Source organism: Euleptes europaea, chromosome 9 (genome assembly GCF_029931775.1).
Source record: "Euleptes europaea isolate rEulEur1 chromosome 9, rEulEur1.hap1, whole genome shotgun sequence".
Taxonomy (NCBI): domain Eukaryota; kingdom Metazoa; phylum Chordata; class Lepidosauria; order Squamata; family Sphaerodactylidae; genus Euleptes; species Euleptes europaea.
Window position 1 is genome coordinate 65,856,764 of NC_079320.1, and position 24,994 is coordinate 65,881,757.

At 43.0% G+C, this 24,994-nt stretch overlaps 1 protein-coding gene across 1 annotated transcript in view; it reads right to left on the reverse strand.

The window, feature by feature from the left end:
- CRACD (capping protein inhibiting regulator of actin dynamics) overlaps positions 1–22,320 on the reverse strand; it is a 63,298-nt gene extending 40,978 nt beyond the window's left edge. The window contains exons 1-2 of the mRNA XM_056855439.1: positions 22,275–22,320; positions 562–730 (exon numbers count right to left, since the gene is read on the reverse strand). Of these exons, the coding sequence (XP_056711417.1) occupies positions 562–730; positions 22,275–22,299 (194 nt within the window). The 5' untranslated portion in view covers positions 22,300–22,320. The remainder of the gene's footprint in view (positions 1–561; positions 731–22,274) is intronic.
- Between the last annotated feature and the right edge of the window lie 2,674 nt (positions 22,321–24,994).

Genomic DNA, 24,994 nt, shown 5'->3' on the forward strand with positions numbered 1-24,994 from the left:
CTACTCCTCTAGATTTACTAGACAACCAATGTGCTTTAGTAACCATAATATTATGAAGTTAAATACACCACAGTTACAAGCATTTCACACATCAGATTATGATCAGACAGGCAGTGGCAGACTGGCCATTGTGTCAGCTTGCCCGATGGCAAGTGCGTCCACTGCGCCCCTGACGAAATGGGCCCCTTTAAACATTAGACAATATGTTAAAAATAAAAATTAATAAAAATTAAATGATAGCCTTATAGTTGTGGGTGGGCCCCCTTTGTCTCCCGGCAACCAATATTTTTACACCCAGTCCGCCACTGCAGACAAGGATGCAAAAGCAACAGTAGCAAATTCACTCACTTCAGATAAGTCAAACCAGGGAACAACGTACTTCAGTAGAATTTCTCTCACACAACTACTTAGTGATTTGTCAAAAGTATTTATAGTCTAAAAGATGCAGCATGGATAATCTGCTAAAATACAAATATTTACGGCTGAATCACTTACAGTTACCCTTCTGGATTGGCTCAGCACAAAAAGGTCCGCCACAGCAGAGCCATGTCACTCTCTTACCTCAAGCCATCGTTGGTCTCTTCATCGGAAGAGAGCATGCCATTGCAGACATTTCCAAAGGAATGGCTGGGTTTCAGCTTGGCATCCTCGCAATCCGGCGTCGCCTCCCGTTTTTTCCGCCGACCGAAAAACTTCTTAAAAGGCTGGAATTTGTTTGACTTTTTCTTGTCTGCAGATAACAAGACAAGCACGCACAAGACAGCTTATCGACACCAAACCTCGGAGCAAAAGGGTGAATAACAAGGCAGTCAGTTAAGCACTCGCCAAGGAAAAATGAGGCCAAAGAGCAGGGAGCCTAAGCAAACGCTGTGCTTGGAATTTCAATGTACCGCGGCTGCTTCCCGCCTGTAGTGACAAAGCACAACTAAAACCGTGAAAACATCTGCTCTCTATTCATACTCCATTGTCAGAGCAGGCTCATTTTTAGAAGGAGGGACAAAAAAACAACAACAAATTGCAACAGCCAGAACACTGCGCTATGCATCCAAAGTGGGATTAATCTTTTTTTAAAGGTTTTGTGCAATATATGTCTCTGTCCTCATTGTGCTGAAGGAATGGCATCTGCACAATTTGGAAAGCAAAGCTGCAAATGACTTTATGATGCATTATTTACATAGTGCTATCAGTGCCCATGATTCTTCGTAGGCAAACAAAGAGGTTAGCTACAACGAAGGGATTGGACGAACGGCGCTGCGTTTGCCAGAGGTGGTAATTCAAGGTTTGTTCTCTTGAGTCATCATCATGCTTCAAGTTTGTGTCTGAGCACCTAGGTTGTTGTCTCATATCCCAGAGCAACAGTTTTCTGTCATTGATAGGGTTGCCAACTTCCAGTTGGTGGCTGGAGATCTCCTGCTATTACAACTGATCTCCAGCCGATAGAGATCAGTTCACCTGGAGAAAATGGCCGCTTTGGTCATTGGACTCTATGGCATTGAAGTCCCTCCCCAAACCCTGCCCTCCTCAGGCTCCGCCCAAAAAAACCTCCCACTGGTGGCGAAGAGGGACATTGGCTACCCTAGTAATTGACCATGGTGAGGTTTTCATAAAATCCACTACTATAAGACAGCAACACCTTGTTGATGAAAGAACCATATTGTTAGGGAGTCAGGAAGCCCAGTCCCACACATATCAGTGTCCCACTGCATTCAGTGAGACTTAGTCCCAAAAAGTACGCACAGGGCAAGAGCCTTATTCATATTTAACTCATCTCAGATGCTGACTTAACACTTGATGGTGTTATCTTTGGAGAGGTGTAGTCTGATCTGGAGAACCAGGTTTGATTCCCCTCTCCTCCACAAGAGCGGCAGAGGCTAATCTGGTGAACTGGATTGGTGTCCCCATTCCTACGCACAAAGCCAGCTGGGTGACCTTGGGCAAGTCACAGCTCTCTTAGAGCTCTCTCAGCCGCACCTACCTCACAGGGTGTCTGTTGTGGGGAGGGGAAGGGAAGGTGATTGTAAGCTGGTTTGATTCTTCCTTAAGTGGTAGAGAAAGTCAGCATATAAAAACCAACTCTTCTTTTTCATCATCTTCATCATCATCATCACAGTTTCATACTGCCCCTTCTCCAAGGAACTAAGGGTGGCACACATCATTTTCCTATCCTCCATTTTATATCTCCATGTGAGGTAGGCTAGTCTGAGAAAGAATTACTGGCTCAAAGTCACCCAGCAAGCTTCACGTCAGAGCGGGAATTTGAACCTGGGTCTCCCAGATCCTAGTCTGACTCCTTAACTGCTACACCACTGTGGATCTCAGTAACAACAGGCATCTGGTGTGCCAGGATTCAGTGAGGCTCCCATGATCTGGCTCATGTGAGTCTGACTACTGAGTGAATGTGAGCAGCCAATGGCTTCAGTTCAAAACGTGGTCCTTATTATTTACTGCCAAACAGGGAGGCACATACCAAGGAAGTGAAACCGGAGGAGAAGGTCGTTTTCTCAAGAAGATAACAGATAACCTTTCCCCCTTAGAAGCGCCTTGATTCAGCAATCTTGAGCAGCATAAGTCAAAGTCGATTGTTTAAGGAATATAAGGACTGAGATAAATCTTGCCACTGCCAATGTAACCTTAGGATTACTTAATAAATAGGGCATTAGCTCAGACGGCAAGTTACCAGTTCGATCTGTTAGAAGAGGAATAATATATCTTGATCTTAAATTCTCATAAAAACAACATTCCAAGACAAAAGGGTGACGGTGGCAGAAGTGCAGCTTCGGAGCATGAGCAAGACATTTGCTGACTCTACACTCCTCCAGAGTAATCATTATAACAGGTAACCAAGCCAACAAGAGGAAATACATTGATAAAATGTATTGTTACATTAAGTAGTATTGGTGAGGTAGAAGAGTCAGTTAACCTGACTTATGGAATAAATATCCCACATACCGAAACGTAACTATCCCAGAAGAAGACACATTTTTAGAAATAACGCATTTCCAGGGACCTGTTTTATCTCGAATTTGAAAACGCTGGCAAAACGCGGGGAAAAGCAGGGGGAGAGCGAGGCGACCTCTGACGGTCGGAAACTGCATGCGTAATCCAAACAAAGGCTTGAAGTCATCGGAGGGGTGACGGCGAGTGAAACAGCCATGCATAAAAAACCTAGCGGAGCTGGTTTGCCATTGCCTTCCTCTTCATAGTGACCCTGGTATTTCTTGTCCCATCCAAGTACTAACCAAGGCTGACTCTGCTTAGCTTCTGAGATCTTATGAGATCAGGCTAGCCTGAGCCATCCAGGTCAGGGTGTGTGGTGTGTGTGGGGGGAATACCTTACAAAGTAAGTCACCTTAGGCAGGGTATTATCTGAAATAAACTGAAAAGAACAACCTGTGATGCTCATCTTCAGAGGAATCTTCACTTGTGTATTTTTTTAATCTGACAATCTTTTCATGTGGCTACAAAATCATATCAACATTTGAATTCATTTCTAAAAAAATATTTCTAAATATATATCTGCTAAATTCATCTCCTGTGAGAAATGAATTTATTCAGACTTTTTAATAGTATTCTTGCTGGCCATTCTGAAGGGAAATGGGTGTGGGCTGTACTGCCCTCATTAATTAATTGCTGATATTTTTGTAATGCTATATAAATCGGTCTCTCTCTCTCTCTCTCTCTCTCTCTCTCTCTCTCTCTCTCTCTCTCTCTCTCTCTCTCTCTCTCTCTCTCTCTCTCTATATATATATATATATATATATATATATATATATATATATAAATATATATCGGTTACTATATAAATCGGTTGCAATCTGTTGTGAAACCAGACACTTTATTTTATTTATATCCTGCCCTCAATACCCGGCAGTTTGGCTTTAGTGATGTGATTATGGAAAAGAAATCTAGTTTCTTGTTATTTATATTTCCAGACTGAATGTCATTACATAAAATTGTCCATATGTAACAGTATTCATTGACAGTTGGTCTTTGGGGGGGTTGTTGTTGGTGTATTTGTTTTTTACTTTAGCTGATTCTTGACAAGGGAAAATAATTTTTAAAACTCCCTTGATTGTATACAATCCCAATTAAAAATAATAATATAGGGAATAGCTTTAGAAATAATGGTGGGTGGTAGCTTTAGAAAATCTGTGTACGTATGGCCATGTGACACCTTACTAACAGAGCAATCCTAATAGGGTTGCCATGTGGTCTACTTTATGTAGGAAAGACAACTAGACCCATTAAATTACGTGTGGGTGAACACAGGTCACGTATTCGCAATAACGTGGCAGAGGCCCCTTTGGTTTCACATTACAATGAAATGAGACATGCTGACACTGACATTCAGTACTTTGTGATCTGGCAATATGCACCCAAACCTCACACAAAACAAAATATAGACAGACTTCTGTCTCAACAAGAAAATCGCTTCATTTTTATGTTTAACACAATGTCTCCCTATGGATTGAACACAGCATATGATTATTCCTGTTTTTTGTAATATGACCTGGTAGCTTTGAACATGTAATTGGCACAAGGCCTTCTCTTGTTTCTAAAATGTACTGTTTCTTTAATGCTAGTTTGCACCTGTTGGCAATATAGCACATTTAAGCATTGCTATGAGTACTCATTGTTAAGAACGCTACAAGCCTTCAAAATATTGTCGAGGCTTTCACGGTCAGAGTTCATTGGTTCTTGTAGGTTATCCAGGCTGTGTAACTGTAGTCTTGGAATTTTCTTTCCTAACGTTTCGCCAGCAGCTGTGGCAGGCATCTTCAGAGTAGTAACACTGAAGGACAGACTAACAAAGGCTACAGTCAACAATAGCCATGCAGATTAGCTTTGGATTTCACACATTAACAGATCACTTCAGGATACAATGGTTCCATGTTAACATACCACACCCTCATTAGTACATTGTATTGATACTTACAGGACAATGATTAGCACATTACTTCTGCAGGACAGTACTCAACTCAAACCCAACCCCTCTCTGACTCTTCCTACACACTTGACACTGAGAGACACTGTCCTTCAGTGTTACTACTCTGAAGATGCCTGCCACAGCTGCTGGCGAAACGTCAGGAAAGAAAATTCCAAGACCACGGTTACACAGCCCGGATAACCTACAAGAACCAATGCTACAAGCCTTCCTCATGACAGATGTGATATTATTCACTGGCATTTGGTATGTATGTGTTAAGACTCCTCTGTATAATTACATTAGCAATATTAGTATTAAGATTGTATAGCATATTTAAGTCTCGCATTTTTGTATTATTCTTCTTATATAGAGTCAAATATACTTGCTCAAGCCACCTTAAGCCCGATGGACAAAGCATCAGTGAAATAGGAAAATACCGGAATCCTATTCCCAGTGAACGGATCGGGAGACCTTACCCGGCGGAATTTATTTTCACCACGGGACCTTGTTTGCTTCTGTTTCACTGTATAAGGTTTGATTTTCATGACTGAATTATAAAAAGTCTTATTGATGTTTCCAGTAGCCATCAGTGCTTGTTATTTTCCTTCATCCTCCAGGTGAGGCCTGGAGTACTCCCAGAATTACAGCTGATCTCCAGACTACACAGGTCAGTCCCCCTGAAGGAAAAGGCAGCTTTGGCAAAACTGTACGTAAACAAGAAGGGTCTTGGTAAATAATCAGGATTTTTACGAGAAGGTTAAAAACAAGTCTCAGAAAGCTTCCAGATGACTCTCAAGCAGATACTAGATTGCTGAATTTAAAAAAATAATCATCTACATCTTCTATAAAGGGGATTTCACACAAGAACTTCTTCACAGTAAAGAACGCAACAATCTGGAGCCCTGACGAATATTGTATTAATTGAAATGCATGGAGCTTTTTATTATCAGGTGAGAGTATTATTGGCTTGTCTCTCTCCTCTCATGTTTTTTCAGAAGAAATAAGAACCTTTATTATTAGACTTAATTATTGGACCTGTTCATTTATTTGGTGTTCATTTTGTTCATTTGTACAAATACACCAGGGAGATTGTCACAATAAGGAAATAGCTCATCTTTGACCAAAAGTGATTTATGTGGATGACATAATAGTCTGAGGATATTTATTGTTTAGAGTATTTCTATGCAGCCTCTTTAGAGTCCTGCTCAGGGTGGCGTACAACTAAAAACCACAATGTAAAAAAGCCATTAAAAACAAGCCATTAGTCATAAGCAGCATTAAAAAAACTATCTATAAAACAGAAGCAGACCATTAAAAAGCAGATAAGATAAAACCCCTAATTATAAGCCTGGCTACAAAGGTGTATCTTAGCCTTACATCTAAAAGAAAGTAAAGCAGAGGCCAGTGAGCCTTAAAAGGGAGCGCATTTCAAATGTGAGATGTCACCACAGAAAATGCCCTGTCTTTAGTTGCCACCCACCTCACCTCCAAAGGCAGAGGCGCAGAGAGCAGGACTTGAGAGGCAGGTCTTAACTGGTGGGCTGAACAGTATGGGAGGAGATGGTCTTTCAGGTACCTTGGTACCAAGCCCTTTAGGGCCTTCAAGGTAAGATCCAGCACTTCTCCCCCCATCCCCATAAAATTTGTATTGGTTTTTTAAATGAGTGGTACAGAAATTAAAAAGGGATATTGGGAAGGAAAAAAAATCATAAACATAAGGAAGATAACACAGCCACCTGAAGCATTATTGTTAGAGTCCCTGCTATATTCACTACTTGGACATATTTTATTATTATTAAAAATTATTACTAAACAGAAATATGAGTTTCACTATTTTGTACCAGTTACTGCATTGGTTTGAACTTTAAGTACAATATCATATTAGTTGAATTTTAAACCGTTCCGGTAAGAACCAGCACTTTGGACTGTGTCCAGAAGCAGATATGTAACCAGTTGGATGTCACTGTAGCCCCAGCCCTGAAGCTAAGTGGATCTGTCCCTGGTCAATACATAGGTCACAACTAGATGATATGGCATCCCTGGTGACAACCTGAGGGCCTCAGTAATTCTCTTGCCTTCAAAATGCCACGGGGCTCTGATCCTGCTTGGGACCTTGGCACTAGGGGCCTTGGCACTTGTCACTGGTGGGGGATGGGGGACTAGGGTTGCCAGATCCAGGTTGGGAAACTCCTGAAGACTTGGGGATGGAGCATTTGAATTAAAAAATGAAACCAACGCATACTACTTACACCACCATAATAGGGAAACAGACAGCTCACAAAGATCAAAACTGACTTACCAGAAACTATTTTTGATTAATATAATTTTCATTAAGTGCTTTCCATGTTAAGAGCTAAGTGAATATGAGCTGGAGTTCAAGGTTGGCTTCATTGGAAAAAAAGGAAAAAAAGGTATTAAAAATTCTTCAGCACAGTCTCAAAGAGGCATAGAAGAAGAGGCTCAAGGGAGCCTTAATGCTCTCTCTTTCATATTTTCCAGTAGTAAATTGTTAGCTTCATTTTACAAAGTAATTCCCATTTGACAGAAGATCTGGGCTGTTTATAATGCTAACGATTTCCTCCACATCCTCCATATCTTCTCACATAGTAACACCTCTTTTCTCATATCAAAGATTAATACATGAGATGCATGTGTGTAAAGTGCTGTCAAGTCACAGTTGACTTACAGCGACCCCATAAGGTTTTCAAGGCAAGAGACATTCAGAGGTGGTTTGCCATTGCCTTCTTTGGCATAGTGACCCTGGAACCAACCAGGACCAACCTTGCTTAGCTTCTGAGATCTGAAGAGATTGGACAAGCCTGGGCCATCCAGGTCAGGGCAATACATGAACCACACACACACACACACATGTCAGGGAGGGGTTCTACCCCTGCCTGCTATGTTATATCCATTTAATCTACAGTGACCCACCCTAACTGATTTAATATCTAAAATGACGTTTAATAGGGTTGTGCACCATTTTTTCCTGAATTTTTCGGGTTTGGATTTGAGAAACCTGGATATGTTTTTTAATCTAAAAAAAGCCGAGTAGCATTATCAGCTTTTCCCGGATAATATTTTTTTTCCTGGGTTTATTAAACTAGAACCTGAAAAATACGGAGTGCAGAGCTGAATGCTGGGATTGGCCGAGCCCAGGGTTTGGTTCGCCACCTCCTCCTCCAAAGTCCACGTGGACTTCGGAGACGGTGGTGGCTGAGGACTCAGCCAGTAGGTAAGTGAGGGAGGATGTGATGGAGGGGGGAAATAGCGGCAGGGCCAAAGCGGCCCCAAATAATGCCAAAACATTTGGCATTATTCAGGATCCGCTTTTCGGCTCCCTTTAATTGTCGCCCTTTTTTCTGCCGGTAAACATCAACCCCGGAAAATACCAATAAGGTTTTTGGGGTTTTTTATTTCAGTTCAGCTTTAGCCGATGCACACCCCTAGTGTTTAATCTTTTGGTTAAAGATATGCTATAAAAACATCATTGCCCAAAAATACATTGTCAACAGTTCAAAATAGACCGAGGGAACTGCAAGAAGTGAAGAGGCAGGTTATGCACTACATGGTACCAAACAGCAAAATCCTATGGGGGGGGGGTGTAGTTATGGCACAGCCACACCATCTCCTGAGCAGCTTGCTGGCCTATGCAACATGCCAAAAATGTTATTTTCCCCAAACCCTGTGAAACTGCACCACCATTTTTGCAGGCACAAGTTCGCACTGGCAAAAGGGGTCATTCCTGGGTTGAAAGGGCTCAGGGAGCAGACTAAAGTCAGCCCCGCCCCTGAGAATGCCCTCTTTGGTGCTGGAATGAACCCTTGTACCAGAAAAACACTGCCATGGTGGCTGAGCTGGCACCCATGCATGGTGCTGCCACGTGGCTCCCGAACACCAGCGTAAGTGGTCCTGTGCCGGTGCTAGTGCATATTTAGCTGGAATAAGTAGCACTAACGCCAGAGCAGGGTTCATGCCAGCTCCTTCATCCCCCCTTCAGGACAGCTCTACCCATGTTCATGTGTGGGCATTGACATGAATGTGCCCTACAGATAAGATACATTCACCCACCCTTTCATAAAATTAGCTTGTGGCAATTTAAGAAGGGCACTGAACCCTGAAGAAGTCCAATGCTGGCAAGTCAAGCTCACAAAATGTTAACTATGCATGCTCAAAAGGTAAAAATAGGGATTTCATAGGGACAGTCTTTTAGCAGGGATAAAAAATAGGGACTGTCCCTGATCAATATAGACAGCTGAAACATTTGCTGTTCCTAATGTTTTATATATCATTTAATTAGCAATACATTTGATCAATACCAGTATGAAGGAATACTTTAATATCATTTTGAAAGAAACCCTAGTTCTTCTAATTTTATTTAATCTTTTCAAAGATTTTATATTTTCAATTGTAAACCAATATCTCCCATTAAAATCCCCTCAGTTCTATCTGCTTCTGTTACTTTCCTCGCTGAAAATTAATCCTAACCTTAATCCCCACACGTTGGGGGATGGGTTGGGAGAACTGTGTATCAAAAATCATTTTTAACGTTCAGACTATTTCTATGTTTTTATTTGTGGTGATAGGATTTTCGACAAATGGAAAAGCTTTTTTAAAAAAACGGCTCAAAACATACCTCTACCCATTATATAAAGTAAATAAATGATTAACGAGCAAATGCCTTTATCTATCCTTCCCTTGAAGCAGCTACCACATTGAGGATAGGGAGAGCAACCAGAAAGATTTGTGTACAACAAACCCATTCTCAAACAGTTCAGAGCAAAAGCTAAAGAATCAGGTCAACCATGCTAGTGAAACCATTATTTTATTCTAGCATTTGACCCTACCAAATCTGCACACATATATCATCACAGATTTCTATCAGTGCCATCCGAAGCAGAGTTACGCCTAGAGGTGCTAACCTCCAGTTACAACTGATCTCCAGACTACAAAGTTCAGTTCCCCTGAAGAAAATGGCCACTTTGACATCCCATCCCTGCTGAGCTCCCTTTCCTTTCCAAACTCTGCCCTCCACAGACACCGCCCCCAAATCTCCCCGGGCCCCACCAATTAGATAGCATTGCTCTCAGAGCCTACCTAATTTAGGCGAAGGTGAAAGAAGAAGAATTGGTTTTTATAGGCTGACTTTCTCTACCACTTAAGGAAGAATCAAACCAGCTTACAATCACTTTCCCTCTCCCTCCCCACAACAGACACCCTGTGAGGTAGGTGGAGCTGAGAGAGCTCTAAGAGAGCTGCAACTAACCCAAGGTCACCCAGCAGGCTTCATGTGGAGGAGTGGGTAAACCAACCCGGTTCACCAGATTAGCATCCGTCGCTCATGTGAAGGAGTGGGGAATTATACCCGGTTCTCCAGATTAGAGTCTACCACATTGGTCACAGCTAACCATGATTTTTTTAAAATGGAAAAGTAGAGGTCTAGTTTTCCATGATCATTCCATTGATTGCAAAAGTTATAGAAATGCCCAGTGTTTATGATGTCTGGAGCATATAGGAAGAAAGGCTAATCCACTACAGACCCTTAGGGTGGCAGATCTGGGGCTGCTGTTCCCCACCAAAACTTTACAAGCCAATGGGGGCAAATGGGGGGGGCTCTTCGGCTTCACATCAACATACAACATCACTTCCATCACTGTCACAGAATGGCCCCACTGGCCCATGAGCATTAGTCTGCTTTGGGTCTTGTGAAAGGTCAAGAGACTCAGCGACCTTCCCAGGTCTCCACCCAGAAATAAACCACTCTCCTGAACCCACCTGACTCCTGGAGGTGGTCTTCAATTCAGGGATGTGCAGCTACAAAAAATATTGTGGGGTGGTGGCTCTGGAGATCAGGGAGCTGAAAAAAAATCAGTATTCCCAGTTCCCCAGGTTATAAATACTAGTTTGGTATTTGGATCTCTCTTTTTTTGGGGGGGAGTCCAATATTTTTGGCTCCTTTATTCTCTCTGGAGAATATTGGGGGGGCTGTTTTTAAAGCTACTGACACCAAAATTGCTGCATTTCTGCTAGTGACTGTCCTTTAAATAATCTCCAGATTTCAAGTGAATTTGACCAAGAGGTCCAATTATATAGGCTCCTGTCATCCACCATTGATTCCTATAGGGAAAAAAGTAAAATAAGTAAAACCTAAGAATCACCACCAATATACAACATGAGAATCGCCTAAGCCAAAGGAATAGGAATGTTGTTGCAAGCCTAGAAAATGTAAAATCAGAAAAACCAACCAATGTACAACCTGAGAATCTGTACCAATGTAAAAACCCAAGAATCTATGACACTGTAGAACCAAAGAATCCACAGCAATGCAAAAACTGAGAATTCACCACAAAAAGCAAACGTGACATGAACCAACTTGAGCAAAGAACACAACTTTGCAAAGTCAAGAAAACAATTTGAAAGGGCATAACCTAACACAAATCAACCTGGCAAGCTGATATTAAGCCCAGGAAAACACAGATACTTTAAAAAAAAGAAAAGAAAAAACAGTCCTGGGAACCTTCAAATGCTGGCTCCCGATACTCCCAGTCAATTCTGAATATTTCTGGGATTTTTCGAGACCCATTTACTGGTATCCTGGAAAATCCTGGATACCGTTTGGAGACCCTAATATATCCAGAAAACATCAATAAGGTATTTTTTATATATATTTGGCTTGGTTATATCCAAGTGCACATCCCTACTTCACTTCTCTCTGGGTATCTATACTGTCACCAGCTGGTCATTCAGAGTATCTCCTCCTAAGACAGCCAACACTCCTGGTACTCTGTCCACATTACCATTTTCAGGCTCCACCTGCCCACATCTCTCACTCGCTCCGATTAGCTACCACAAGAATGACTTATCTCACATCCACTCTCTAGGGATCTAGCAATGTATTGACCAACCGTATGCTTTCCCTGGGTACTTTTTTTAGTAACATGTTTGAGTGGGGCTTAATGTTATTACGGAGAACAAATTCCCAGTGTTCAGAGTAATAAGAGATTTGTGTTGTATGCACCTTTACTTTTATCCTTGCTCCATCAATTGCTGGGCAAAGTATGTGTGTGTGTGTGTGTGTGTGTGTGTAAAGTGCCTTCAAGTCGCAGCTGATCTATGACGACCCCTTTTTGGGGTTTTCATGGCAAGAGACTAACAGAGGTGGTTTGCCAGTGCCTTCCTCTGCACAGAAACCCTGGTATTCCTTGGTGGTCTCCCATCCAAATACTAACCAGGGCTGACCCTGCTTAGCTTCTGAGATCTGACCAGATCAGGCTAGCCTGGGTGCAAAGTATAGATGTGGACATTTTCTTTTAAATAAATCTCTTTGTATCATAGAGCTCAATGAGAACCACTGAGCCTGAGCGCTGTGATGTGGGATAGGCAGTCTGTTCAATAATACATTGGCAGAGAACGCAGCAGTGAAGAAATTTCCCCCCAGTGATCCAATTGCAACTGCAAACAGAGAAAGAATTATGGCGAGCCCAGTCCTGAGGCTGACGGCTCTGCCTTGAGGGGTGAATTAAAAGTACAGTTCTGAGGCAGAAAACGTTAGACAAATCTGTCTAAAATACACCCTGATGTTTGAGCCTTATCACTAGTTTATGTGATCTCAGCAGGGATTCGAAATACTGTTCCTGGGAAATATATTACTTTCTCTTCTTCTGTCTGACCAGATACTTCTATCCAGGTAAGAAAGGAAACAACTGGAAAGTAAATTTCCCAGAAAGTCTGCACGTAGAGGAAAACATTAGGTCTAGCAGACTTTTCAGCCATATTCTGGATATTCATAACATTTTCCCCCCGTCCACAATTTGTGTGCCTTCCTTGTAGATTTATTCACATTCCAAATTTCTTGCTCTCTTAACTGAGTCATTTAGGTGAAATTTAGAGACATTTTGCTTTTGTAAAATGATGAAATATCCTTCTGTATCTGTTTCCCATTAATTCTCTCACACAAGCTCATGTACGCTTGTATCCGCATTGAACCCCATATTCCTTCATACAGTTGCATTGTATCAGCACAACCTACTACTTCCTCTGTTCCCTTTTCTTTTTTAAAAACAGTTACTACCCCAAACACAAAAGAAATTGAGAACATAACAACGGTAGCAAGTCTACACATACGCATCTATAAAAAGGTTTCCAAATATCTAAAAATATGTCCATACACAATTGTTGTCTGTTTGCTTTTCTACCAACTGCCCTATATATCGCTAGGCTTTGTGTCTTGAGAGGATTAAAAAAAAAACACCTTTTGAGCAATTGGAATGTTCGTAAACATTACATAACACCTTGCAGCTGAGCCGATAGCTTACGGAGGTTTCAAAATCTGCAGGCTGTGTTTACATATGTTGTTTAATCAATGATTTGATTACCACGAGAGGAGGAGTATACTGAAAGTTTCCAAATGCTTACATGTTCTGAGCTTTGATATGGTATTTCATTATTTCTTCTATGACAATAGGGAAATCATCCAAACCTTGCTTTGATTTCATAAATGCACAGACAGACAGGGCATAAAGCTATCTTCACCCATCTCTTTCCCTTTTCAGTGATCTGCTTGCACAGTGGATCTGTTCTGGTACCCTTCTGGCTTTAAGTATTTAAGTTGCAGTAATTAAAACGATATACTGAGCCTGACTTTCCAGTAACTGCTAATGAGCACATGTTCTGGCTTGTGCACCACGGTGTACCACTACATTTATTTCTGTATGCATACATATTTTAATATAGTTTGAGCTTGTTTCCACATGCCTTCTACAATCTGCATGGATCGTGTTAGAGCTGGATGAGGAGTTACAAACAAAAACATCTCTTACATAATGTCTTCAAACCAGTTCATAAGAGTAACTCAGAATTGTTTTCCTCCTTCAAGTAGAAGGAGGAAACACATGAAAAGGTAGTCCTTTTAATGAATTAAAGCATCAATCTTTCACTCAAAACTTTTAATACGTTTTACTGTCTTCAGTTGGACTTGCAGCATTTAAATACGTTGAAATCTGAGATTGTCATTTTATTTATTTACTTCATTTATATTCCCCAATGGAAACCCTAAGTGGCTTACGTAATTTTCTTCTCCATTTAATCTTTGCAAAACTCCTGTGAGGTAGGTCAGGCTGAGAGTGTGTGACTGGCATAGCGGGGGTTCAAAACTAGCTTTCCCAGATCCTAGGCCAATTCTAACTACTGCACTATGTTGTTGCCTTTTTCTTTTGCTTGGAATAACTGTACCACGTTTATTTTTCACACGCACTTGCCTTTGGAGAATACATAAAGAAATCCCTCTAAAATTAAAATACTAAAATCCTGCCTACAATCCAAACAACAAAAAGAGTTTTTTGGGGGGAAGCATAATAATGAAACTTAAAAGAGAATTTATAGAGGTATATAAAGTATACATGTGTTTAAGATGTTTAATAGAAGACATGTTTAAGATATTTAGTTGTTGTGGAGGCTCAGCGGTCGAAACATAATTTTGTTTACTTTAGAGAAGCCTGAGATGGAGGAATGTTTAGAATGGTACAATATTTGGTAATATCGTCTCTTTCCTTTTAAATTTAATCTATGTGGAAGCTTGGAGCATGACGCATATTTCATTTTTCCCCTCCCTTTTTCCCCCTTTCTGTACCCTTCTTATATAAAATCAAATTTAAAAACAAAAACAATTCTTCTCCTGTTTTGGGTCTATTCATTATTTCCTAACAGTAATAAAAGACCCCCTACACACACACACACACACACACACTCACACACACACACACAGAGTTTTGTTGCAGTCTGATAGCACCTTAAAGAACCCACTGCATGGCTCCCTTACTCATTCCTCTCCTCCGTCATGTATGTGAATTGATGGAATGGCTGAATGGGGACAGATGGAGGATGCTGGTTTCAGGTCCCAATAACAACAGAAGTGGCCAAACAATGCAAGACAAGGCTCTGACCAGCTGCCCTGCCCAACGACTGCAGCTGCCAACAGTAGGATTGCCAGCCTCCAGGTACTAGCTGGAGATCTCCTGCTACTACAACTGATCTCCAGCCAATAGAAATCAGTTCACCTGGAGAAAATGGCCACTTTGGCAATTGGACTGTATGGCATTGAAGTCCCTCCCCTCCCCAAACCCCACCCTCCTCGGGCTCCGCCCCAAAAATCTCCAGGAATTTCCCAACATGGAGCTGGCAACCCTATGCAAGGTGCCTTGTCGCTTCCGAAGAGGCTAGCTCGCTACTTAAAGCAACTGTTCCTCTTGAAAAGTCTGTTCTCGCTTTGCCACATCATCACAAGCTGGGAGTGGACCACACCTGCTCGGACTGGATTGTTTACTCTTGACTGAATTGTGTTTTCAGTTGTGATTTGCAAAGCAACATAACACACCTATTTCTTGTACTGCTGACCCTTCTGTCTACCTGATAGCACACACAATTGGAGACAGAGTCAGAGTAACTTCCACAAAGCTTATGCCATAATAAATGTCAGTCTTTAAGTTGCCCCAGGTCTCACAAATTTATTGTTTTGGAAGTAACAGATTAATATGGCTACTGCACTGGGATTTATTTTTCACTTTGGATACTTTTTTAACAGAAAGGTGATTTATACATTAATTGAAATAAACCGATAGATATGCATTACTCATCATGATTTATTTGCTGCCACTGTTGTTTACTGGTGAGGTTCTTTTGGCTTGGCAATAGTCATAAGTCAACCTTCTCCCTAACTAGATTAATGGACCTATTTGATTTAGGTTTCTGTTGATAAATATGTTCACTTACAAATGGGAAACTGGATTTCCCTTTTAAACCAGATTAAAAACAAACCTGTTTTAATGTGACTCAAAGGGCAGTCTTCTGTGCGGACAGTCCCTCTGTCATCACCATGGGATGCTGGTCTATGACCGTAACAACAATAAACTAACTAACTAACCATGGGAAGGGGAGTGGAACAAAGCTCCGCTTTCAGAATGGCATGGGGTAGCTCACCGTCATGTGCCATCCTGCCCCCTACTTTGTAACCCTTTAAAGGTGTACAAGGGAAAGTGGGGGAGGGGTCCCCAACAAAATCACTGTTGCCTCTGCAATTTTGCTTTGGGTGCAGTGGGGAAAGTGGGAAGAACAAGGGAAGGGGGTAGCAGCAGCTAGTAGAGCAGGATTGGGAGGGGTAGATGCTGTCCCAACACACTCCCATGCCACTTGCTGCTGGAGTAGCAAATTTTCATGTCTTCGTTTAGATGCTGCCCACAAAGGATCAGTCTAGGGTTGCCAACCTCCAAGTAGTAGCTGGAGATCTCCTGCTATTACAACTGATCTCCAGCCGATAGAGATCAGTTCACCTAGAGAAAATGGCCGCTTTGGCAATTGGACTCTATGGCATTGAAGTCCTTCCCCTCCCCAAACCCCACCCTCCTCAGGCTCCACCCCAAAAATCTCCAGGTATTTCCCAACATGGAGCTGGCAACCCTATGAACATCAAGAATCAAGAGAAACTTGGTGTTATAGGAAGTTTGGTGTCGGCAGTGTCTTCATGAAGTCCAGCCACCACAAAGGATCCTTGAAACAGTGATGGGAACTGCCAGTTTTCAGTTTAAAGTTCTAGAATTAGCTCTGGAGAACGCATGTTCTGAAGGGCATGTGCCCATAGCCCAGTTCCCCTCCCTGCACAATGGCTGCTTTCTGGAGTGAAAGGGGGAAGGAAGAAAATTCTCCATCCTTTTGGGCCAAATGCCACCATGTGTGAATGTCTTGAGCACAGGGGATGAAAACGCCTTGCCTCTGCTCCCAAAACAAACCTCTATGATGGCCTGGGGGCCAGAGAGGTGGAGCAAAATACACACGGATGCAAAGGAGTTCTTTAACCACTGAAGTTTTTGTGGGCACCGGGCAGTTACAACCCACTGTGGCTCCAAAGCAGCAGCTTAGTTGCTAAGGTTTGGTTACGCAGCTGGTTGTAAAACGTGACACCCAATGATGTACACAGTTCTGAAGAAGGTGAACATTCAGGAGGTCCTATATTAGTAGCAGAGCCCCATGGCACAGAGTGGTAAGCTGCAGTACTGCAGTCCAAGCTCTGCTCACGACCTGAGTTCGATCCCAACGGAGGTTGGTTTCAGGTAGCCGGCTCAAGGTTGACTCAGTCTTCCATCCTTCCGAGGTCAGTCAAATGAGGACCCAGCTTGCTGGGGGTAAAGGGAAGATGACTGGGGAAGGCACTGGCAAACCACCCCGTAAACAAAGTCTTCCTAGTAAACGTCAAGATGTGATGTCACCCCATGGGTCAGGAATGACCCAGTGCTTGCACAAGAGACCTTTACCTTTACATTAGTAGCACCTGAAAGTGAACAGTCACAAATCAAACCCTAAAATCACCCACAAGTTTAGAAGATTTGGGATCCTTCTAGAGCAGTTGTCAAGATAGTAACGCATCATTCCTATCGCAAAAAATTTTAAACTCCGCATTTCTTCTTATGGCACATTAAAAAAAATACTTCCTTAGCTACAGAAGAACCAAGAAAGCTAAAAAAAGGTCAATTTGACAACAGTGAATCTTTCCCTTTGTATTCAGCTAGCACGCTGTACTCCCACATGGATTCATAAAGCAGAAGCTTATTTTACTTCAGAACTAGAGTGCAAAAAGCAAGAAGGTCATATCATTTAAGTTCTGAAGAAAAAAGTAGCTAAGTATTCCAGATCTTGCAGATGTTCATTCCCTTGGCACCCCTGCTGATGACTGTGTGCTCCGACTAGTACTGGGGGCCTGATCCGTTGTATTGTGCAAATTAAAGGGCCTGCACACATTGTTCTCTTATATCCTAATGCTCTGATCTGAGCATTATATCAGATCAGAGCATTATATCAGAGCATTAAGATATATGACCCAGGCTGGTCCGATCTCATAAGCTAAGCAGGGTCAGCCATAATCAGTATTTGAACGGGAGATTGCCAAGGAATACCAGGGTCATTGTGCAGAGGAAAGAAGAAGGAAGAAAAAGAAAAAAGAAGGAAGAAGAAGGAAGGAAGGAAGGAAGGAAGGAAGGAAGGAAGGAAGGAAGGAAGGAAGGAAGGAAGAAAGAAAGAAAGAAAGAAAGAAAGAAAGAAAGAAAGAAAGAAAGAAAGAAAGAAAGAAAGAAAGAAAGAAAGAAAGAAAGAAAGAAAGAAAGAAAGAAAGAAAGAAAAAGAAAGAAAGAAAGAAAGAAAGAAGAGTTGGTTTTTATATGCCGACTTTCTCTACCACTTAAGGCAGAATCAAACCGGCTTACAATCACCTTCCCTTCCCCTCCCCACAACAGACACCCTGTGAGGTGGGTGAGGCTGAGAGAGCATGACTAGCCCAAGGTCACCCAGTTGGCTTCGTGCGTAGGAGTGGGGAAACAAATCTAGTTCATCAGATTAGCCTCCACCACTCATGTGGAGGAGTGGGGAATCAAACCCGGTTCTCCAGATCAGACTCCACTGCTCCAAACCACCGCTCTTAACCACTACACCACGCTGGCTACACCACCTCTGTTCATCTCTTTCCTTGAAAACTCAAGCCGTTTATGCTTGCTAATTATCAGCGTGTTCCAGGCTGAAATGACCTGCATATTTTTTTGAGTTCTTCACGGTGAACCATCATTCCAGACGTCACTGCGAAGCTGGGGCATACCTGCTTCGCATTTCTTAAGAGCCCCTTTAGCGTGACCTTTTGCATTTGCTATGCCCCCGCATCAAAGCATTCACTGAAGGAAGCATGCAGAATTCCAGCCGCGGCTTAGCTATGCACACGACTATTGCTAATGGCTATGCAAACGAAGGAACAAAGGAGCAGGCGAGTGTGGGGATGGAATTTGTTTGACTTTCTTCTCATGCATAGGGACTGTGAATAGTCATTTTAAAGTTCGGATGTAAAAAATCAGCATTGAGTGAGGAGCAGAATCGACCCTGCATAAATGGCCTATGGCTCATGATAACCCAGTTACAATCTGACAGCAGTTTCTACCACCACCATCTTGATGCACTGTAGAAACAGAAATGGTGCTGGGGTAGAAGCATTTAACTCTTTACTGCTCTTCTATTTCCTTGATCGATGCACACACCATCATACTCCTCTAGTCATACTCCTCTAGTATCAGAGGAGCACGCCTATTATTTTGGGTGCGGTGGAACACAGGCTGCTGCACTCATCTTGTTTGTGGGCTTCCTGGAGGCACCTGGTTGGCCACTGTGTGAACAGACTGCTGGACTTGATGGACCTTGGTCTGATCCAGCAGAGCCTTTCTTATGTTCCCTTATGTTCTTTACCGTCAAGGCTGCAGTTAGACCTTCGGGGAGAAATACAGGTACAGCATCTGTATTTATGTTTTTCCCCATTGTGGTATCATGCAACATTTGTAATAGAAGAAGAAGGTTTTTATATCCCGCATTGCTCTACCTGAAGAAGTCTCAAAGCAGCTTACAATCGCGTTCCCTTCCACTCCCCACAACAGGCAACTTGTGAGGTAGGTGGGGCTGAGAGAGTTCTGAGAAAACTGTGACTAGCCCAAGGTCACCCAGCAAGCTTCATGCAGAGAAGTGGGGAATCGAACCCGGTTCTCCAGATCAGAGCCTGCCGCTCTTAACTACTGCACCATGCTGGTTTTCAGGAAATGGGACGGGGGGGGGGAATGAAACACCCCTATGTCAATGCCACGTCTCTGATAGGGCAGGCCAGGGTGGGGTGAGGCTGCTAAGAACAAGATATCCTGTTTACAGATCTCTAACAGCATGCCTGCTTTGGCATTCCTGTTCCAAAACAGGAAAGCATCATTTTCCTAGCAACAGATCAGAGAGATGCTTGCCTTGCCACAGAAGTCTGAGAATGGCATCGGACACTACTGAAGAGGCACCCCCAGAGAAATGGAGCTCCAAGAGGGGACAGTGCAGAGATCAGTGCTTGAACACATGCTTTGCATGTGGGGAGTTCTAACTTCAGTCCCTGGCACTGCCAATGATAAGGGTCTCAGGTGGCAGGACTAGACAAGATGCAGGGTGGGATTCTGCCAGTTTTTTCACTCAATCTTGGTCAAATTCTCCTTCTTATTACAGCCCCTGTCCCACATGGCTTTTGTCAATGCCGGTCCCATGCTCCACACTATAGATTTTTGGTTGGTCAAAAGGAATGCTCTTTTTCCTCTGCAAAAATTCTGCTTGGGTCCAGTCCCTAGACGTTAGCATATCACCAGGTGTTTTATTTGCTTGCTACATTTGCCTCAGATTTGGTATCAGGCATCCTGTTGAGTAAACAATTGTTTTTGAAGCTGTAGAGGTTAGTTTTTTTCTGTTGCCCTCAGCACCTAGAACAGAACCTGATACAACATCATCCCAAGACTTTGTCCCTCATACTTCAAAAAACCCTCCAAATTCCAACCTCTGACTTGACCAATACCTTTCTGGTTCTGTCCAACCTCAGTACGCATATGTTTGCCCACAGCAAGGTAAACAGCAGCTCCCCAGGATGGTTTGAGACCAGGAAAACCGTACGGGGAGAAGGCTTAACCCTGCCTCCCCTTGTGCTGTGGTCTCAAACTGAAACAGGGCTCCATGCACCGGACCATTACATTTGAAAAACTTTGGCAGTTGTGGAAACATGGCACACCTTTTTTGACTCTTAACAGGTAGATTCAAAATTACAAGATGGCAACCATAAAACAGTTTCCACCCGACACTCTGGACATCTGCTGCCAGTCAGAACAGACAAGAGTGGGTGAAATGGACTCAGGTGTGAGTTACTGTATGCTTTATATGTTCCAATGCACAGCCATGTCCGCGTCTGGCTGACAGCACTTCTTGCAATGTGTGGCAAGATGAATATATACAGCGCCCTGCTGCTACCACCTCTCAGAGCCAGCGCGGTATAGTGGTTGAGAGCTGTAGTTTGGAGCGGTGGACTCTAATCTGGAGAACTGGGTTTGATTCTCCACTCCTCCGCATGAGTGGCGGACGCTAATCTGGTGAACCAAGTTGGTTTCCCCACTCCTACACATGATGCCTGCTGGGTGACCTTGGGCTAGTCCCACTCTCTCAGCCTCACCTACCTCACAGGGGGTCTGTTGTGGGGAGGGGGAGGGAAGGTGGCTGTAAGCCAGTTTGATTCTTCCTTAAGTGGTGGAGAAAGTTGGCATATAAAAACCCACTTTTCTTCTTCTTCAACCTCCCATCCAGGTGGATATGCATACATGACCATCAAGAGAAATGGATATTACAAAGCAACGACACCAGCCATGTGCAGGCATCTGAAGGTGCTCTGCCTTAAAGAAAGAAGGGGGGTCAATACCAGTGCGATCTATTGGCAGGAATATATTTTGTGCCCTACTGCAACCCTAAAGGCCACTGTTCATATTGAAGGTGGGCTACTGACAGGCAAAACAAAAACAAAACAAATGTCTTCCGTAAGAGTACCTCCTTGGAATGAATTATTAGAATGGGCTAAACTATCTTAAGCATGCCTGGCATGTCAATGCTTTCCCTGGTATTTCCCCTTTAATCTCTGATGAAATCTCTGACCCAACGGTGAGAATGACTTATCGTTTGATTTCACAGGGACCTGAATTAAATCAGTATCTTGCCTGACTAGTACATTTCCGAGCATAGCCCTATGTTAAAATTAGAGCAACAAATGCAGGGAGGGATGAGCATTTTTTGCTTGTGCGCTGCAGTCCAAACATTTTTAAGAAATCTTGTCTTCCTTTTTTATGTTTCTTAATAGATGGTTAACCTAAGTGTCCAGCGACAATCAGGTTGCCCATCAATTGCCCAGGAGCATTCTAGTCTAATGCCACACGCTTACCCTCTTAGGTCAAAAGAATATTCAGATTTCTCACTCCTGCATTACTGATATTGAGGATAAAGACTGTAGTTGCACTCTAAGGATCCAATACCGCATAGTTAAGTGTTCAATTAAGCCACAGTTGGTATATTTAAAAATAATAGTAAAATGGAAATAGGCGCAAGATGTTCTACAGTTGCCACAAAACAAGACGCATTAATCGCTAGCCTGAATGCCAGTCACAGAGAACATGTACATTCTTTTATCTCTGTGCAAAGAACTGCAGCTGATGCATTGCAAGTTGCCCCCAAAAAACGAACAGCACAATATTGGAAAATAAAATTGATCCTATTACTTTTGCATTTAATCCCAAATCTAATCTACACATATTCTTTAGAAAGACCCCTATGGACACTGAAAGCAGGTCGGCTTCGGCTTTGCAAATATGATCCACAGCAAGCTGTCCCTTCAATTGTTCTACAAGAGAAATCAAAACTAAGCCACAAAGCATCACCCCTGTCAACATACTTTTAAATTACAGATCAGTGTTAAATTCACGCCATGAGGCATTTTACTTACAAGGTTTCTTAAGCAAATTGATCATTCTTAAATATTCCAGAGGAGAGAGGAAAACAAGAGAATCTCGTGTTTGATCCTCTTCGACAGATTAACTGAATCTATGTGATCACGATGGAAAATTTTACCAACCCAAAAAAAAATTGGTGAAAGGAATATTTTAAAGCAAATGAAGTTTGTGTGGGCACAGCCTGGTGGATCAAGTTGAAAATACATGGGCTATATTTGGTCGTCAGGGGGGAAAAGCACGCCTACAAATGTCTTTGGAAAGTAAAGAAGCCTCTAGCAGGAATTGCTCCCACTCAGAAAGGGTCGTTAAGGTTTAGCTGAGGAATAACGAGACCTGATGCTGCCACCACGTTGCTTGCTTAGACCACCGCCTTAAGCACACCAACACAATCTGAAGACACACATCTTTTTGGTAAACATGACTGGTCACTTAGGAGGAAACTGTACCTTACAAGAGCCATAGGACTGCTGTTGAAAATGCCAGCCTAGTGTTGAGTCACAACTCCCGCCACAACAAGTGGCACAACTTGCCTCTTCATGCCCATTCTTATGAATGGCTAGGGTTGCCAACCTCCAGGTGGTGACTGGAGATCTCTTGCTATTACAACTGATCTCCATCAGATAGAGATCAGTTCACCAGGAGAAAATGGCTGCTTTGGCAATTGGGCTCTAGGGCATTGAAGTCCCTCCTCTCCCCAAACCCTGCCCTCCTCAGGCTCTGCCCCAAAAACCTTCCACCAGTGGTGAAAAGGGTCCTGGCAATCCTATGAATGGCAGCCAATACTGTGCAGCGGGACCAAGGAAATGCTTAGCACCATAATTTCAGGATATTAGCTAAGGTACTGAGGGAAAGCGGGGAATCCAACATGGGGTTGCCATATTTGGCTCCAACCTAATATTTCATAGAATGTGTAGTTCTGCCCTTAAATCTGTCCTGGAATTGTCAGGGCATAAATACAAACAGGTCCTTCGTCATCTAAGTACTCTGTGCCACCAAAACTGCAGTGCTTCTGCACAACACTGTCACCTGATCATCCCCATTGGGATTTTCCCCAGCTCCATCTGAGGTTTACCCAGTGCCAGTGGAAAGTGTGGCAGGGAAGATGTGGATTTCTGCATTTCCCTGGCCACATCTGGCGCCACTTTTCCAGGCAGAATATTTATCAGACCCCCTGCTTGATAAGATGCAATCTTCATTACAAGTTCTTGGCATATCAGTTGACCGCTAATGTCCTTTCGTTAGCTATCCATCTAGGGTGCCAACCTCCAGGTACTAGCTGGAGATCTGCTATTACAACTGATCTCCAGCCAATACAGATCAGTTCACCTGGAGAAAAGGGCCGCTTTGGTCATTAGACTCTATGGGGTTGAAGCTCCTCCCCTCCACAAACCCTGCCCTCCTCAGGCTCTGCCCCAAAAACCTCCCGCTAGTGATGAAGAGGGACCTGGCAACCCTATATGCATCTATAACAAAAGCCTAGAAAGATGGCCACTTCTTCACTTTGCTCAAGAGAATAGCATTCTCAGTCACTTATAGACTCTTTGGACCTATGAAAAAAAAACCTAACTCTTTGGACTATGAAAATATTTCCCTCCCCCCTATTCTCCATCTGCAACTTGAAGATATGAACAGGTGAAAATAGTATCACAAGCAACTCTTAGAGAAACCCTCAGGAATATTAATCAGCAGCGTTAACGTTAAATTTAGCTTAATCTGGCTTCAATTTTTCACCTGCCTCTGTTTGGATTCAAGATGAGCTATAGCCTCTGGGACCTAGAAAAGCTTCTTGAATTGAACTCTAGATTATAAATCTTTCATCATTGCTTTATTGGGGCAGGGTAACCTGCATCCTTCTGCCTTTCAAATGTGCGTTACATCTGGGCTCCCAACACGGAAAGACCACTAAGGGAGCTTTAATTTACATCATCGTTAGGTCTTGAACTCAAGACAACATGCCTGTTCAGCAGAGACACCTCCTGTTTTAACAAGCGGGGAAGAAACAGCTGACTGAATCAGCTCCAGATGTCTGTCAGTAGAGATGGATGTTAGGAAACTGTAAGCCAACAAAAAATAGTAAAAGACGGCAAAAAATCATGCCTCTAGAAACAAGCAAAGCATCAGGATGTCCAGCAATGATGTGAAGAGTGAAATACGTTTCCTAGGCAAGGAACACCACTTGGACTGGCGCCCACTCCAGCTGTTTGCATGATCCGGGGCAAGAGGCCATCCCTCCCCAGCAAGAATCTGCTGTTCGCTTATGACTGCACTTCTTTGTCCACCCTTCCCAACTACTGGCTCAATAGGGTTGCCAGCCTCCAGGTACTAGCTGGAGATCTCCTGGTATTACAACTGATGTCCAGCCGATAGAGATCAGTTCACCTGGAGAAAATGGCCGCTTTGGCAATTGGACTCTATGACATTTAAGTCCCTCTCCAAACCCTGCCCTCCTCAGGCTCCGGCTGCCACCGGTGGTGAAGAGGGACCTGGCAACCCTATGTCTCAAGTAGGGTTGCCAGTGCCAGGTTGGGAAATACCTGGAGATTTGGGGGGTGGAACATGAGGAGGGCCAAGTTTGTAGAGGGGAGGGACTTCAATGTAATAGAGTCCAATTGCCAAAGTGGCCATTTTCTAGAGGGGAACTGATCTCTGTCGCCTGGAGATCAGTTGAAATAGCAAGAGATCTCCAGCTACCATCTGGAGGTTAAGCAAACCA